This window comes from Gekko japonicus, unplaced genomic scaffold, assembly GCF_001447785.1.
Source record: "Gekko japonicus isolate JY-2015 unplaced genomic scaffold, Gekko_japonicus_V1.1 scaffold1748, whole genome shotgun sequence".
NCBI lineage: Eukaryota > Metazoa > Chordata > Lepidosauria > Squamata > Gekkonidae > Gekko > Gekko japonicus.
In genome coordinates, this window is record NW_015169832.1 from 43492 (window position 1) to 62349 (window position 18858).

The 18858-nt window shown below is 48.2% G+C and overlaps 2 protein-coding genes across 2 annotated transcripts in view; one reads left to right on the plus strand and one right to left on the minus strand.

The window, feature by feature from the left end:
* LOC107115541 overlaps positions 1–4551 on the minus strand; it is a gene marked incomplete at its 3' end in the record, with an annotated part of 46631 nt that extends 42080 nt beyond the window's left edge. The window contains exon 1 of the mRNA XM_015417274.1: positions 4504–4551. Coding sequence (XP_015272760.1) covers positions 4504–4551 — 48 coding nt within the window. The remainder of the gene's footprint in view (positions 1–4503) is intronic.
* A 6238-nt stretch (positions 4552–10789) lies between these two features.
* The window catches only part of CDK16 (cyclin-dependent kinase 16), a 110328-nt gene continuing 102259 nt past the window's right edge, over positions 10790–18858 (plus strand). Inside the window, 1 exon segment of the mRNA XM_015417276.1 lies at positions 10790–10959. The gene's annotated coding sequence lies outside the window, so the exon portion shown is untranslated.

The following is an 18858-nucleotide window of genomic DNA, read 5'->3' on the forward strand; positions in this document are numbered from 1 at the left end:
GCCTTCCTCTGCAGAGTCTTCCTTGGCGGTCTCCCATCCAAGTACCGACCCTGCTTAGCTTCCGATTTCTGATGCGATCGGGCTATACCACACCGTTCCATGTCTTCCAATGCCCAGTTACGGATGCACAAATTAAAATATGTATATCTTATGAGGAGAATTTGGGGGAAAGAGACATAAAGGATTTGTACAACAGGCAACAGAGATCAGCTCCTCTGGACAGCAGAGATCAGTTACCTAGCCACGGTAATCCATGCAATGGTCACCTCCGGGCTAGATTACTGTAACTCACTCTATGCTGGTGTGCGCTTGAGACTGACTCGGGAAGCTTCAGCCGATCCAGAACGTGGTGGCGCAAGTCCTGACAGGAACATCACAGATGGTCAGGGGTCATTTCGTAGAAAAAGAGGTGCAGGAGCTCATCAACATAACTCATTAGCATAACTCATTTGCATATGAGACACCCCCTGACATCGCCGGAAGTGTGTCAGAAGGCAACACCCACCGCTCAGGCTCCACTGGACTGTTTTGGATTGCTAGGTATTGGGGGGGGACATGAAGATCTGTCCTTGCAGAGGAGGGAGAGCTTGTACCTGAAGGCGGGATGGGGGGGCCTCTGCAACTTACCTGGCTGCTTCTTGCGTCTCGTGGCCCGACTGAGGGCTGCTGGGAGCAGGGGGTGCGGCTTGTTGCATGTGCCCGCCCCCTGGGCTCCTTACTGCCGGAGCTCCGCTCCTGTGCGCTCCCGCAGGAAATGACCCCTGATTGTAATAGCGGCAAGATGTTCTACAAACATGTGTTTGTTTATTTAACTTTGTTTATACCCTGTCTTTCTCTGCAATGGTGCCCAAAATGGTGTACATCATTATCCTGTCTTCCTTGTCCCTCACAAAAACTGTATGAGGTAGAACAAAGTTCGAATCCAATGGCACCTTTAGGACGAACAAAGTTTTATTCAAGGTATAAGCTTTATTCAAGGTATAAGGTATATGGCTGCGAGAGTTGGACTATAAGGAAGGCCGAGCGCCGAAGAATAGATTCTTTTGAACTATGGTGCTAGAGAAGACTCTTGAGAGTCCCTTGGACTGCAAGATCAAATCAGTCAATCCTAAAAGGAAGGCCAGATAATGAAACTGAAGCTCAAATACTTTGGCCACAAAATGAGAAGGGAGCACTCATTGGAGAAGACCCTGATGCTGGGAAAGATTGAAGGTCAAAGAAGACGGGGACGGCAAAGGATGAGATGGTTAGACAGTGTCATAGCTGCAACGAACACGAAATTGAGCCAACTTCAGAGGACAGCGGAAGACAGGAGAGCCTGGCGTGAGCTGGTCCATGGGGTCGCGAAGAGTCGGACTCGACTGTGCGACTGAACAACAACAACAAGTATATCATGTCCCGACCGTGTGGTCAGCTTGTTGGGTTTAATTCTGGGGAAAACACTTAGTGAAGGAAATAAGTATGTCAAAACTGGAGATTGAAGGGCAGATGTAGCCTTAATTGTGGAATTCAGAGAGTAATTAACTGAGTCCCTGTTGTTACGCTCCATGTCTCTCCTCTCAAGCATGGAGGCTGAGAGCGTGTGACTGGCCCAATATTGCCCAGCAAGCTCCCATGGCTGACCAGAATCGAACCTGGGTTGCCCGGATCCTAGTCCATCACTCTAACCGCGTCCACTACCATCACGCGTGAAGGAGTTGTCTACTGAGTCAACTGACTGATCTACCTCACTAGTCCTGTCTAATCTGACTGGCAGTGGCTCTCTAGGGCTTCAGGCAGAGAGGTCTCTCCTCCTACTAGCTAACTACTGGATCTTTTTTATTGGAGACCCCAGGGATTGAACCTGGGATCTTCTGGGTACTGAGCAGATGCACTGCCGCTGAGCCACGGCTCCTCAACAGAAGCTATCAGGAAGCAGCTAGGGAGGAAACACGGGCATGCTGCTTGCCAGCTCTCCTGCAACAGCAGGTGAAATGGGTTGCCGTGCCAGCGTTCACCCACCCGCTTCCTTATTGCGCATGGGTGAGCTCCATAGTGTAAGCGTGCATGCTAAGGAGGCACATGGATGTGGGCTGATTGTTGTATTCAAAACATTCTGACAACCAGCCCCAAATTCTAGCTTTTGCACAGAAGAAGTCTGGCAGCTGCCCCCCCCCCCCCCCCCCACCGGAGAGCCGACTTGACCCCTGGACTGTAGGACTGAGTTTCTTGTGCACGAGTACACATGAAGCTGCGTTATACTGAGCAAACCATTGGTCTATCACAGTCTTGTCTACTCAGACTGGCAGCTGCTCTTCAAGGTCCCACCTGATCCTTTTGACTGGAGATGCCAGGGATTGAACCTGGGACCTTCTGCATGCCAAGCAGATACTTTATCATCAAGCCACGGCCCTTCCCCTCTGCTTACATATTTATCTTGTGAATAATTCTTGCCCACACACCTATGAGAGGAAGAAGAAGAAAGGAGGAGGAGGAGGAGGTTGGATTTATACCCCACCCTTGACTACCCGAAGGAGTCTCAGAGTGGCTTACAATCTCCTTTCCCTTCTCCTCCCCCCAGAAAACACCCTGTGAGGAAGGTGGGGCTGAGAGAGCTCTTTCCAGAACTGCTCGTTCAAGAACAGCTCTGAGAAAACTTGTGACTGAACCAAGGTCACACCAGCAGCTGCACGTGACATGAAGGAGTGGAGAATCAAACCCAGGTCTCCCAGATTACAGTCTGAACTCTTAACCGCTACACCAAACTGGAAGAACTGGTAACTGTGCAAGATGTACCTGGTTGGTCAGTGTTACACCTCGGATGGAAAATAGCCTGCCTCGTATCTGATGCCAGCCCAATAACAATGTGCTAAGTATTTCCTGTTCAACTAGCATTCTGGCAGAATTTTCCTGATGCTCAGATAGAAGACAATGGGAGATTTGTTTATGTTTAGTTTACACACATTCTGACTAATATCTTCTTGTTCAAGATGCAGATCGGGGATTGTGGTTTGGGGTGATTCATGGTACTTAAAAGACTTTGCAGGAGATGAGGCACCTTTCTGGGGAGGGAAGGCGGCACGGCATAGCCTAGGCATGCCAACCTCCAGGTGGGACCTGACTGTTAAGTCGCTGACTTAACAAAGTAGTCAGAGAGTGATTCAGCAAAGATTCAGCTTTATTCAGCAACTCAAACACAACTCCAACACGGATCAACATCTGATAGCCAGAACAGCTCTTACATTGCAGCTGTCCTGCTTTTAAACTCTCCCAGCTAATGTAGCCACGCCTACTGTACAATTACCAACCAATAAGGTTGTATGCATAAGGACCAATCACGGACGTTCCCGCTCAGGGAGCTTGCTGACAAGTGATTGGTTGGTTCTTCCTGGGCTATCAATGCGATTGGATGGATTTGGATCCTAGCCCAGGACGAAGCTTTACACGACATTTCAATTAGATGTTTTCATCACACATTATGCATTCAATGGCGGCTTATTGAATACATTACACTGGGGATCCCCCAGACTTACAGCTTCTCTCCAGACTACAGAGACCAGTTCCCCTGGAGAACTTGGATGCTTTGGAGGGTGGACTCTGTGGTACTGTACTCCGCTAAGGTCCCTGTCCTCCCCAGGCTCCATCCCCAAGTCTCCAGGAATTTTCCAGCCTGGATCTGGCAACCCTTCACCCCTCATCCCCTGCTGGTGGCTAGGGAGGAACCTGGCACCCCAATCTCATCAGATCTTGGAAGCTAACGTGCACATCTTCTAACATTGTATATGCCATTAAATGTCAGCTTTGGTTTTCTATATAGGACAAACAGGACAAACCCTGCGCCGGAGGATAAATAGACACAAATCTGACATCAGGAATCACAAGACTGAGAAACCTGTAGGAGAACACTTTAACCTTCCGTGACATTCAATGGATGACCTCAAAGTAGCTGTTTTATTACAAAGGAACTTCAGGAACAGAATGGAGAGGGAAACTGCTGAATTACAAGTTATTACAACACTTGGAACAAAAAGCTCCCCAGGACTCAATAGGGATATTGGATTTTTATCCCATTACATATGCTAACTCATTCAGTCCTCACATATGTATTCTCAACAAAAAGGACTATAAATCCTCTGTATTTTAGTGTATTTCTTTTCCAGAATAGCATATTAGAATACTGACATTACATCCAGCTCAAAATATACTGTTACGTTCCCTCCACATGGCCTCTACACCTGAGAGGAGATAATTAAGATTCTGTTACTTCTCAGTAACAGTTAGAAAAAGTTAGAAAGAGTTAGAAAAAACACCTTTAGATATTCATCTGCTATTTTGACATATTTATTGCTCTACAACTGTTTTTTACTTTACTTTACATTTTGATTTCTATACCGTCCATGACCCCTAACGGGTCTCAGAGCAGTTTACAGTGCACTACTTATGTAGTTAATTGCCTAACTAGGGCCACAATTTTTCGGGGAAGGGATTACCTAACAGCACCCATGTGGCGTGTTCTCTTCTCACCTGGCGGGTCTCGGCGTTGTTCCTGGTGTCCGGATGACTGGCGACCATCTCTGACCTTATAGCCTTAACTTATGTAGTTTTTCTCTTTGCATAACTTAAACACCATCATGTTGCATGTTAATTTGCTGTTAAATCCCTAAATTTAGAACCTCATCTACCATTCCAATGTATTTGAAAAAGTGTGCCTTGCACACGAAAGCTCATACCTTGAATAAACCTTTGTTGGTCTTAAAGAGCAGGAGGAGGAGGAGACTGAATTTATACCCTGCCCTTCTCTTGGAGTCTCAGAGCGGTTTACAAACTTCTTTTCCCTCCCCCTCCCCACAACCCTGTGAGGTAGGTGGGGCTGAGAGAGCTCTTTCCAGAACTGTGCTTGAGAGAACAGCCCTGAAAGAACTATGGCTTGCCCAAGGTCATCCAGCAGCTGGACGTGGAGGAATCAACCCTGGTCCTCCCAAATTAGAGTCCATGCACTTAATCACTACACCAAACTCTCAGGTGCCACTGGACTCTAAATTTGTTCTACTGCTTCAGACCAACACGGCTGACTACCTGGAGATCTCTGAGGCAGACTCTGCAGAGGAAAGCGATGGCAAACCAACTGTGCTTCTCACTTGCCTTGGAAGCCCCTTGCCGGGGTCACCATAAGTCGGCCGCAACTTGATGGCACTGTATACACACAGACACCTTTCCAGAAACCTGTGTTGCGTGAGGCTGGAAGGTAGGAAGGACGGCAGCCCCCAGGCCTATCAGATTCCCAAATGCCTGGCTAGAAGCTTTCTGCCTTTGGGGATGACGGTGCCCCGGCCTGACCTCCAACGTGAGAACCTTTGATGGGATCAACATGTGTTAGCCACGGTGTGGAGTCACGGTGCCACAGGAAGCCTTTTTTTATACCAGACTAGCGCTGCACTATTTACAGCTGAGAATCTTGGCACGGGATTCCTTCTCGAGAGCTCGTTCCCAGGAAAACAGACACGCTCAACCATTCCCTTCTCCATCTGTTCCCATATCCTTGCTCTGAGTATTCAGGGCTGTGTTGGAATCCAGGCTGAATTAGGTCACTTTGCTCGGGCTTAGAACTGACTGGCGGCACACACAAAAAAGCATCCTTTGTCAATGGCTGTTTTACAGGGTTGCCAGCTCCAGGGGATGAGAAATTCCTGGAGATTTGGGGACAGACCCTGGGGAGGACGGGGACTTCAGTGGGGTGGAACACCACGGCGTCCACCCTCCAAAGAATCCATTTTCTCCAGGGGAACTGATCTCTGAGATTTGGAGGTCAGTTGTAATTCCTGGAGATCTCCAGCCACCACCTCGAGGTTGCACCCCACCCATGTTCACTGTGCAAAAATGATTCTAGTCCAATTGCAGTCCACAAATTTGCTGCTTCTTCTTTTCTTTCTTTATTTTACGTCATGCAGTGCCGCTGCTGCTGCTTCCAACAATTGCCATGCGACTACAGATTTCCCAGGTAAACAATCTGTCTCCCTCAATGCTTTGTCAGGTCCACAAATCCGAATAAGTAAATCATAATGTATCTGGGAGGAGGTTGACTCCGGAGTTTTCTGGACAAGTGCAGTTTATGTCAATAGCATGATAATATTGCAAGCATTTATTAATGCAGTCCTACGTAGAGGTAGACTGTTCGAAGTCTGCTGAAGTCCATGGGCTTAGAAAAGCATAACAGGGGCCCCTTTCGCATTACCGTTGTTGGCCTGTTTCTGAGCAAACCAATACAGGGATGGAGGTTTCATACAGCGAATTTCATTCCATTAATGAGCCATCTATCATCTGGCCATTTCAAACAGCACCGCACCCCCTCACCTGCCCCTTTTTGCCCTTTCAACTTCCTCAAACGTCTTTTTCTGAACGTTCTAGGTTGAGCGCTATAACGCACAGGGGCCGGAGCCTTAGAATTTATTAAGCTTTTCCTCCCTCACTCCAAAGCCATGAAGATCTCATGGAGAAGAGAGCAGGGGGACTTTACAATGATATCTTTGGGGGGGGGGGAAGAATTATTTATACTGACATCAGTGGGGGAAGAATGAGAGAGGAGTAGCAACCATCTGGCACAGGCAGTATTAGTTCAAAAGCTAAAACCAAAACAGTTCATTTCCCCAATTCGGTCTCTTTACTCATTATCTTCTGCAAAATGACTTACATATTTCTAGGAAGACAGATTCAGGTGGGTAGCCGTGTTGGTATGAAGCAGCAGAACGAAGTCTGAGTCCAGTGGCACCTTTAAGATCAACAAAATTTTATTCAAGGTATAAGCTTCCATGTGCAAGGCACATATCTGAAGAAGTGTGCTTGCACATGAAAGCTTTGAATAAAATTTTGTTGGTCTTAAAGTGCCACTGGACTCAAACTTTATGTTTCTGGGAAGTCTGCTAAGCAGGAAGGCAGTTTACAGGATTGGACCTGCTTAGCCTAACAATGGAACGGTATCAGTACAAATTTAACTAAACCAAAAATTAACTTCTCCATAACATCACAGGGTTGCCATTGTTTAAACAAGGGATTCCTAAATGGCACCTCTAACCAGTGTTCCCTCTAAGCTGAGTTAGTGTGAGCTAGCTCACCGTTTTTTAGTCTCTGGCTCACACATTTTTGTCTTCACTCAGGAAGGATGGCTGCAGAGCAAACTAATTTATGCAGTAGCCAGAGGTCGATTCGGGGGGGATCGCGGGGGATCGCAGTTCCCCCGAGTGAGGTGTTGGGGCGGGGCACACGATGAAGCCCCGCCCCCTGCTTCCGGCCGTCCCGCTTCCGGCCCTCATTCAGCCAGGAGGAGGCAGGAGAAGAGGGAGGGTAAGTTGCTTCCTCCCCGCCTCTCTCAGGGGGTGTGGCATATGCTAATGAGTTATGCTAATGAGTTCTCCTAGCTCTTTTCCTACGATACGACCCCTGGCAGTAGCCAAATCGCTCGCTCACAACTTTAATGCCACTAGCTCACAAAGTAGAATTTTTGTTCACAAGACTCCTCAGCTTAAAGAGAGCATTGTCTCTAACTGTTGCATAGGGAGCCACCATAAATAGGTGACATAGTAATAGTTAAGGCTGCAATCCTAAGAACACTGTCCTGGAAGTGAGACTCACTGAATACATTACATTACGCTCAGAAGCGAGCCAAGATGGCAACCCAACCTAATGTTAAAACTACGCAACTAAAAACACCTCAATCATCACCTCAATCATCACCAGGGGTGGGAGGAGTTACAATATCTAAATTAGCCCCAGCTCAAAAGGAGATGCAGTCATTGGTCCAACTTTCTGTCGCAGAAGCTGTAGATCCCATCAAGATTTCAATGAAGAAAGTGGAAACAAATATGGAACAAATAACAGAAAAATTCATGAGCAGTCTACAAGCAATACAAACCCTAGTTTCAGAAAATACAAAACAAATTGTGGAATTGAAGAAGAAAACAGAAAAGATGGACTTTAAGACAAAAAGGATTGAAGATGAAACAAGGAGACTTGACTTGAAGCAAGAAGAATATGAACAAGAGCTGACTGAACTTCAAGTCGATAAAGCAGCGTATGTATTGAGATTCCAGAATATTCCTGAAGAAAAAGATGAAGATATCGTCGGAAAAATGGCTAAGATTTTTAGCAGATTATATGCAGATGGAAGATGAAGAGATGCTAAAGGAATTTGATCAAGTATTCAGGAGGAATTCAGCATACGTGAGACGAATGAAAGTTCCAAGGGAAGTCCAAATCCGGTTTGGCAAAAGGATTATTAGAGACAAAATCTTGAAAGAAGTAAACGCAACACCAATGATGATGGATGGGAATGAAATAAAAGTTTTGAAAGAAATCCCATGGAGGGTAAGAGAAAAAAGAAAAGAATATATCAAACTGACAACACTCCCGAGGAAAAACAAGGTACAATATCGCTGGCTCTTTCCAGAGGGTGTCACAAGTAGACCCACTTCTGACTGCTCCGCAGGTCACATTAGGGCAGTCACTTTCTCTCTTCCTCAGTTGCTGGTCTTCCTGCCTTACAAGGCTGTTGTAAGTATTAGTGTGCTGATGTAGGTGAAGCACTTTGCAAACCTAAAAGCGCTATGCAAATAAACCACGGGTTTGCATGTCTAATAATGGTTGACCGTGCAGCAATATGAGACTTGGCAGCCGATTTGGGAGAGCTAGCTTCAAGGCTACACATCAGTAACCCATGTCAAAGAACAAAGTTTGAGTCCAGTGGCACCTTTAAGGCCAATGAAGTTTTATTCAAGGTACAAGCTTTTGTGTGGAAGTGTGCTTGCACATGAAAGTTCATACTTTGAATAAAACTTTGTTGGTTTTCAAGGTGCCGCTGCATCCAAACTTTGTTCTACTGCTTCAGACCAGCACGGCTACCCACCTGAACCAGGTGAAAGAGTAAATGTAGGGTTACCAGATGTTCTCTTTTTAGAGGACATGTCTTCTTTTTTGGTGTCCATCCTCTATTATTTAGCCTAAACAAATAAATTTAAATTGTTATTTAAAAACAAGGTTAGACAGTGTTATCGATGCAATGAACATGAAGTTGAGCAGACTCCGGAGGATGGCGGAGGACAGGAGGGCCTGGCATGATATGGTCCATGGGGTCACCGACTCAGACTCGACTGTGCAACTGAACTACAACAAAAACAAGGAAGGTTACGAATGTTCCTAGTTAGTTGCAATGATCACAGCTTAAAGAGTAGGGGTATTGAAAATGAGAATTGTCATCGTAATCAGTTCCTTGAATTAGTTAGTTGGGAAATATGCCCTCTTTTTTGCTTGTCAAAATATGGCACCCCTAGTAAATGGATACATTTGGGATTCTGTTTCAATTATTTTTAAAAGTATCCTGGAAACAATATTTTTAAATAGATTACAAAGCGGGCCTTGAAAACTAAAAAATGCAAAGAGAAAAAGTTTCATTTCGTAAAACTCCCGATTTTTTAAAAAAACTACAGGAACAGCATGTGGCTCCAATCTGCTGACAGAAGAGGAAAATGAACAGGGAAAATCTACCTGAGTCAGGTACTCAAGTATTACTGACGGGGGTGGGGATCTAAGTCTCCCCCTATTTTTGAGATATGGTCGGGGCCAAAGTTCGGCGTATATGAGAGCCCAACCATTGTCAACTATTACAGAGGGGGAACACACACGCTTTGTTCTCATACTTCAAAACTTCCACTTTTTATTTACTGACGGTAATTGACAAAAGATCCTAGCCTGTAAAAAAAAAAAATCTCGAATGCTGATCTCTTTAAAAAAAACAAAAACATTTCCCCTTTTGCTCTGTGGTATCCTCCCACAGCCCTTGGCTCAGTGAGGTGGATCAAACCATTACAAGGCCAATAGAGGAGACAAAATGCGAACCTTTTCCTCGTCAGTTATTCTCCACAAATCAATTATTTTTAAAGAGTAGAGTATATTTTCTTGGGCTCAGCACTATTTTTAAAACGAGTACGTTCACTTTTATTTACATCCAAAACTTCTCTTTTTTATTAATGGTATCGCCCTCCATTCTTCTCCCGATAAAGGTGCTCGGGCGAGCCTATTTGGGATATCCGAAGAGAGCGGCGACCGAGATGTTCGCACTCTCCCTAAAAGCTATTTTTGAGGCTTGTAAAAGAGGCAAAGTGCCACGTTGACGGAGGTTTTTGCCGCATTGTCTAACGTTCGGCTGACGAGACAAAACCCCTGACACGCACCCCCACCCTGACAAATCAAAATGGTATCGCCTAATCCAGGCATGGCATGTGCGTGCGCCTGGTGGTTAGTTAAGAAGGACGATTAGTTGGGGGGGGGGGGCGGAGCGACGGCGTGGAATGTGCTATTACAGCACTGGGGGAGGACAGTAGTCTACTTTTATATTGCTCACTGAACGTTTCCAGTTACCCCTGTTTCTAAAGTCCCGTACACAGTCAACTTCGGGTTAAATGGGGGAAAGGAGTTCACGTTCTCATCGAAGGACTACTCTCCCCCCCATTTCAGAACATGGCAACGCCGGGGCGCTACCAAGTGAAACGAAAGAGGGAGGCCCTCTATGGTCCCCTCACCGATTAATAAAGCTACGTCTTTGCGAGAAGCAGCGAAGGGTCCTCCCTGTACTCACTATCCTCCGTGTTGTTCTTCAGTGTCTAATGGCGCCCTTAGAAAAAAGACTCGCGCTCGAAAGCTCGGGCTTTTGCCCCCCCCCTCGCCCTGAGGAGAATGGTACACCCGGGAGGGGAGGGGAGAGTGAAGCCCTGCCAGGAGGTTGGCTTTGGCCAGTCGCAGGGTGGGAGGCGGCCAGGTCGGGGGGGGGGGCGGTTCTGCGCAGCTGGGAGGGCGGAGCCGAACGCATCCCGGGCTTGGGGGAGCGGGAGGGTGACCATGGGCGGCTGAGGGGAGCCGCGTCCAGAGGCGGCCCGTGCGGGCGGCCATGGCCGAGGATTACTGGGACTCGCCATAGCCGAAGCCGCTGCCAAGGTAAGAAGAGACGCTCCCTCGTTTCGCCGGGGGGGGGGCGGACGGGATCCACTGTGACCTTTGACCCCGGCCTGGAGCCTGCCTCCCCGGGGATCGCCGCCTTTTGCACCGGATCGCCCGCTGTGATCCTTGCAGGAGCCCCGCTTTGCCCTTCACCCTCCCACCCCCCGGCACCGACTCTTCCCAGTTAGGTCGGGGCTTGCCTTCTTTCCCCTGCTGAGCTCTCCTGCTTACAATAGACCGCCTCTTCCCCACCGGGAATTCACGCCCAGCTTCTGCCCTCCTCGTCTCCCTCCCCTCTCTCCCCCCCCCCAAATCCAGATCTCCTCCTCCTTTCTCCCTAAAAAAAATCGTACGCGCGGGGGGGGGGGGGGGGCAGCGCTCTGGCTGATCTCCGGCAGCGTCTTCATCCGTGCGTGATCTCTTTGGAGCTCCTTCGCTTTCCCTTCTTTCCAAGGATCCTCCCGCCCTGCGCGTGGCTCAGAGCTCGGCGGCATGCTTCGCGACGGAGAAGGGGGGAGTGGTGGGCTGTGGTGGCGAAGATCCTGGGGATCGAACTCTAAAACCCAGCTTGTGTCGTTATAATTCCGGAGGGTTTCGCGGCTGTGCCCGGCCCTGGAGGTTCCCCCTCCCCGCTCGGCCTTTCTTCTTGCCTCCCCCCCGCGCTTCCCTGGCGTTGACCTTTCCGTCTAGGCGATTCTCCCGTGGCCACATGGCTGCCCCTTTGACGGGGCCCTTTCCCTGTTTGGGTGGGCTGGAAATATCCCTCTGACCGGCATAGGTGTGGCTGGGGACCTTCCATGTGTGCCATCTTGGCCCTGTGCCCCTTACTTTTGTGCCCGGCCTTTGCCTGGCGAGGTTGCCCCTGCCATTCGTGCCACCGACCGTGACAGATGGGCCTCATCTCTTGGGTGGGTGGGTGGGTGGGTGGGGGGAATCGGTTGGCCTTTCCCCTGCCAATCCTTTATTTAACCCCCTGCGCACGTAAGTGGCTCCATCCACCTGAGAGCAGTGTTCCCTCTAAGCTGAGTTAGTGTGAGCTGGCTCGCAGTTTTTTTAGCCTCTGGCTCACGCATTTTGGTCTCAGCTCAGGAAGGAGGGCCCCTCGTGCAAACTAATTTATGCAGCAGCCAAATCGCTGGCTCACAACTTGAATGCCAGTAGCTCACAATGCAGAATTTTTGCTCACGAGACTCCGGGGCTTAGAGGGAGCATCGCCTGAGAGCTGGGCGTGATTCTCTGGTGGGTGTAGAGTGAACCCCAGGCAACCGCTTCTTTAACATGGGGATTATTTTTTTTTGAGAGAGAGAGAAGAGTCCCATCTTCTCTCTATCTCTGCCTTCTCTTTGTCAAGGGGAGTGGGGTTAGGGGGTGGGCAGAGGGTACAACATGGGTCTCTTGTGTCCTGGGGCACCTCAGTTTAGGGGGAAAGGGGCTGAGCAGGCAGAGGAACCCGCAGTCAGCCTCCGTAGGGGATTCTTGCCATCTCTGCTCAGGAATTCCAGCTTCTCTTCTCTTTTCTCCCCCCCCCACCTATGGGGGAAGGGAGTTCATTGGCTCTCCTCCTGCCCCCCAAGACTTGATGCTATCACCTGCTTCCTTGCCATTCCTGATGATGTAATGGGGGGGAGATTCCCCTCCCCGTCACACAACGCTGCGTCTGTGCAGGACTAAGAATGCACCGGTAGGCAAATGGCTCCCGCCGACGGTGCTGGGAGGTTGGCACGGGTTCAGGGCAGCCCTCCCTGCAGGGTTGGCTTCCGAGCAGCTGGGAGCCGGATTAGCCCCTCCAGGGGTTTGGTGCAGGGGCCGGCCAGTGGGGGGTGGGTGGGGGCGTGATGGGGGCCGGGCAGGATCTTCTCCCTCTCATCCCCTGCGTATGTAAGCCGAAGTTCCGGGCTTTGCTTCTTGACCGGTAGAAGCTGGTGGCTTAGCAGCCGTCGTGCCCAAATGCCTGTCCTCGTTTGCGTGCCAAGCCTCTGCCAATCTCTCATGGTGGTGGTGGTGGGGAGAGTGAATGGGGTGGGGGTGGGGGAGTGCATGTGTTCATTTGGGGCCACAAAATACATGGATTTGACCTCAGGTGGCACCTTTCCTTACCACCCTGAGTCCCTTCTGCCAGCTTTTGGCACTCTGGGAAGTTGGCACCGGTGCCTGGTCTCTGCAGAGCGAGCGGCATTAACATCTTAGCTGAGGGCAGGGAGGATTTGGCTGCAGTCGGTTGTTAATGTTAATTTTTCTTTCTCCTGCTCTCCTCTGTGTGTGTTAAAATGATCGGACTTCTTCTTGGATCTCAGGTCACTGGAGAAGGTTTTATTATCATTTTTTAAAAAAGACTCTTATCCGGCTTTTGGGATCAGGTTACTCTAGATCTCGGACTGCTGTTGATTTGCCCCAGTGCCGAAACTGCTTTAAGAGGAGTCGGACCCCAAACCCTTTTCGTGTCTCCCTTGTCCTAGAGTCAGGACCATCCATTCCTTCCTTCGACTCATGCTATCCAGAAAACCGAGCACTGCTGTCAGGAAGTAAGTGAATGTCAGCATCTATGCTCATGCCCCTGAGAGACCAGAGAGCTACAGATGACTTGAGCAAGTGAGCCAAGCTGTATATCTTAGACGAAAGCACAGCAAGAGAAGGGTATGCAGAGAAAGGTTATTTTTGTAGTAGTTCTTGGTAGACAGGGTACTTTATTTTTTTTTTTTAACCAGAACATTTTATTCGTATTCAACCATAAAGTATAACAACAAACAGCAAAAGTTACAGAAATCCACTTATCCTACCAATGCAATCAAATATACAATCAAAGAGAGGTTCCACGGAACAAAGCCATAAAGGTCATAGAAACATTAACCCAATAGCAACAACTTATACTTCGCATTGTAAATAGTTTTCCAGTCAAAATCATCAAAAGTGAGTTTTTCGATGATGGGATACCATTTCCCAACAGGACTAAGTATTTCACATTCATTTTGGTCTGTGGTGTTATAAATAGAAGTAGTGCTCGATATATGGAAGAGCTTGACAGGGGTTAAGTACCAACGCGAGAGCACTTTATAGGTAGTCTCCAAAATTTCAGAGGATTTTGACATACTGTGTTGCGTTCTCCAAATCTGAGACCATTGATCATCCGAAAGCGATGATTCCTGTATCACTTATGAGCCTTGTCATGTTCTAGGCTGAAAGGTGCCACCTTGAAGAAGGAACACTTCTTCAAGGTGGCAGCTGAATGAGAGGTTGAGCCTGGGTTTTCAGTGCCAAACACTTAATTTTTTGGCTCGTGATGTTCTCTTTCTTTAGTGACTTTGACGTGCAAAGTATGTTACGATGTTTTTCATTGGCTTTTGCTGTGATCGTGTGAGAAACCTTACTTCCTATTAATACAACAGGGACCTAGAGTCTCTGACTAGGATCTGGGAGACCCAAGTTTGAAACCCATCCACCCCGCCACTGAAGCTTGCTTGGTGACCTTGAACCCATCACCTAATTCTCAACCTCACAGGGTTGTTGTGAGGATGCAATAGAGAAGGGGAGAATGTTGTAAGCCACTCTGGAGAAAGGCAGGGTATAAATTAAGCAAATGCTGAAATGAATTTCAGAGGGACGGGGTTGAGAGAATCTCGTTTGCTGCCATGAGACCCTCAAAGGAAAGGTGGAGTGAAGATGTACTAGACCGGAGGTCTTCAACCTTGTTGAACTGGTGGACGTTTTGAGAAAAGGTGGTGGGCACCAGTGTTCCCTCCTAAGCTGAGTTAGTGTGAGCTAGCTCAACTTTTTTTTAGCCTCCGGCTCAACCATGTTTGTGTTCGCTCAAGAAGGATGGCTCCAGAGCAAACCAACTGATGCAGTAGCCATATCACTCGCTCACAGCTTTAATGCCAGTAGCTCACAAAGTAGAATTTTTTGCTCACGGGACTCCGCAGCTTAGAGGGAGCATTGGTGGGCACCACCCCGAAATGGTTGCTGTGGGAGACATGACCACCCACAGAACGGCTGCAGTGGGTGGGGCAATTGTTAAAATGGTGGCAGGATTTGTGCCGAGCGCCCTTCTGTGACGGGGCAGCTGTTTCCCTGCAGATCCAGAGGTGATCCTTCCGGCAGCTTCTGCCGCTCCTCTTATGTCGTTGAGATGTAGGAAATCTAGGGATGGGCCCGGCGCTACAGCGGGGCCTCTCGGGGCCTGCCCCCCCAACTTCCTATCCAGCCCAGGCCCCCCAACTTCCAGCTTTAAAATTTTAATTATGGTGCTCGTCGCCGGCCGCAGCGACTCTCTCTTGTCAGCTGGGCACGCTGCCAGCCGCGGCCGCTGTCTCTTGTCAACTGGGCTCGCCTCCCCTCTGCGCTGTTGCACTCAGTGTCCGGGCTCACTGTGCCAGTGGGACGATGGCGATGGACGGAGCAAGTGGGGAGCCCGGCTCTAGCGGCCGGGGGGAATCCAACGGCAGCGGTAGGCGGAGGGTGCAGGGCTGGGGTGTGGGTGAGCACTGCCTGGGGGGGCGATGGGCTGGCTGTGTTAGCATGGGGGGGGAAGAGGGGGCAGTGGCTCCCACTGTTGGGGCTGGAGAGGGCCCTGCGTGTGTCTCCGGAGCTCACACTGCTGGCTCCCCCCCCCAGTAGGCGGGTCACTTGGGGGGTGTTTGAGGGTGTGTGTCCGAGGTGCCCCCTGACTTATTTAGAGGTTCCCCGAATTAAAAGATCCTGGCTACGGGCCTGTCTAGGATTGACACAATACAAGAACTTGTGGGCATTCCATGAAATAGCTGAACGGTCGGGTTAAAGCGGATAAAAGGAAGTCCTTCTTCACCCAAAGAGTGATTAACACTTGGAATTCACTGCCACAGGAGGTGGCGGCGGCTACAAGCATGGACGGCTTCAAGAGGGAATTAGATAGGCATATGGAGCAGAGGTCCATCAGTGGCTATTATCCACAAGGTATAGATCGGGACTCTTCAGCCAACCCACTGCGAAGAATGTCCAAGGTTGCCTGCAGCAGTGGAATTCTCGAAAGACTATTTTCTGTAGCCTTCCCAGCCTAGGTGAGGAAACTTCTCTTCCTCTCCACCCTTAGTGCTGTACTCATGATAGCTCAGTCCAATGCCAGTAGAAATCGTATCTGACCCCCATGTAGTAGACTGTATTCATTTGGAATACTGTGTGCAATTCTGGTCACCACACCTTAAAAAGGATATTATAGCTTTGGAAAAAGTGCAGAAAAGGGCAACTCAAATGATAAAAGGGTTGGAACACTTTCCCTATGAGGAAAGGTTAAGGCGCTTAGGGCTCTTTAGCTTGGAGAAACGACGACTGAGGGTTATAAGATTATGCATGGGAAAGAGCAGGTAGAGAAAGAGGTACTCTTCTCCCTTTCTCACAATACAAGAACTCGTGGGCACTCCATGAAATTGCTGAGCGGTCGGGTTAGAACGGATAAAAGGAAGTACTTCTTCACCCAAAGAGTGATTAACACTTGGAATTCACTGCCACAGGAAGTGGTGGCGGCTACAAGCATGGACGGCTTCAAAAGGGAATCAGATAGGCATATGGAGCAGAAGTCCATCAGTGGCTATTAGCCACAAGGTATAGATAGGGGGTCTGGGGCAAGTGATGCTCTGTCATCTTGGTGCTTGGGGGGTTCAACAGTGGGAGGGCTTCTAATGTCCTGGCCCCACTGGTGGACCTCCTGATGGCACTGGTATTTCTGGCCACTGTGTGATACAGAGTGTTGGACTGGATGGGCCTTTGGCCTGATCCAACATTGGCATCTCTTATGTTCTTATGACAATTTGCTGTGGGAAGAAAGCCAGCGGGCGCCGAGAAACACTTTGGCGGGCACCCTGGTGCCCACAAACCACACAATTTGGTAATCTCTGTACTGGATAGTATCCCGTTATTCTGTCGCCTGGCCAGGGCTGTTCCCTGAGTGGATTCTTGAATCCTGACTCAGATCTAGTATCACATACGTAAGTTCTTGCGCTCCACGGTAACAGGCTTAGAATACTTGTGTTCCTCCTCCCTCCCATGTACTCCCAAGTTCCGTATTCTCCTTTAGAATCTCCACCATTAAGAACTGGAGCTTATTCTCTAAGTGTGTTGATCGTGGCTATCATGGAGAGGTAAGGCTGACTTGGGCCGACGGTCTATATGTGCCTGTTTAGGAGAAAGTCCTATTGAACTCATTGGAATTATGCTTCAGACGTAGTTAGAAGTAGGGTGTAATCCATATTGTGTAGCTCCTCTTGGGGAACTCTGGCTCTCACCTTTCATCATTTCTGTTCTCTTATTTAAGAAGGAACTCAGTTGTAATTAGCGAACAGAGCATCCCAGACCTATGAACTTAAGAACATAAGAGAAGCCAATGTTGGATCAGGCCAATGGCCCATCCAGTCCAACACTCTGGGTCACACAGTGACCAAAAATACCAGGTGCCATCAGGAGGATAGCCACTGATGGACCTCTGCTCCATATGTTTATCCCGTTTCCTCTTGAAGCCGTCCATGCTTGTAGCCACCACCACCTCCTGTGGCAGTGAATTCCACGTGTTAATCACTCTTTGGGTGAAGAAGTACTTCCTCTTATCCATTCTAACCCGACTGCTCAGCAATTTCATTGAGTGCCCGTGAGTTCTTGTCTTGTGAGAAAGGGAGAAAAGTACCTCTTAACCTGCTCTGTCCCAGGCATCATTTTATAAACCTCCATCATGTCACCCCCTCAGCCGTCGTTTCTCCAAACTAAAGCACCCCAAGCACTTTAACCTTTCTTCATAGGGAAAGTCTTCCAACCCTTTTATCATCCTAGTTGCCCTTTTCTGCCGAACTGAGTATCCGGATGATTTCAGCTTGCATCATTCAGTTTTGAAAGGGAAGAATCAAAGCTTCTAGTCCCCGCGTCTGGAAAGATAGCTTTGAGAAGTGTGTTGGTAATGCACTGACCCGGATGGCCCCGGCTAGCCCAGTCTCACCAGACCTTGGAAGCTAAGCAGGGTCGGCCCTGGTTAGTACTTGGATGGGAGACCACCAAGGGAGTTCAGGGTCACCACACAGAGGCAGGCCATGGCGAACCGTCTCTGCTTGTCTCTTGCCTTTAAAACTTTACGGGTTTGCCTTAAGTCAGCTGTGGCTTGGTGGCACTTTCTACCTCCAATGCCTGGAGAAATCTCAGTGAAGTGAATGGCCTCAGTAGGATCTCGTGGGGTCGGGGTTTTTTTTTTTTTTTTTTTTTTGAGATTCTGTAGAGCTGCCTGACGGTCCCCTGAATTACCAGAATCTGGGTTCATTCGGTCTTTGTTGGGTTTTTTTAAAAATAAAATGTTATTCAATTTTTCAACATATACAACAATAAAACACAACAATCTTAACAGGAGATTTTTTTCAAAATAAAGTTTTGATATACAATTGAATTATTGTAAGAATATAGAAATCACTCAGAATTAACAATGACAATAACTAGCAATAACAACAATTTGTTTAATACAAAATTATATCAATATATTTTTCAGGGAGGCGACAACTCTTGTTTTCTGAATTACTAACGAAATCAAAAAAGGGAAACCATTTTTCCAAGAATATATTCTTCTTTGATAATACTTCAGCCACCCAAATTTGCGATGCTAATTTATCCATAACTGTTATATCCCATACCTTAATAAACCATTGGCGGATCGTGGGAGCCAGGTTTGTGCAATCAAAGTTTTTGCAGCGCTTAATAAAAGTGCAGCTAACTCCATTTTTAATTTAGTTAGCCGTAAAGAAGGCCAAAAATTTAAAAATTTCCATAACATATGGAGGCTTCGGTTTTTCTTGGCACAGGTTTTGAGACACCTTGGTGTGCAAGTTTGATATTATTTTTAGCACAAACAGCTCTCGTTATAACGGGATCTTTGTTTTGTGAATACTGACTCTCTCT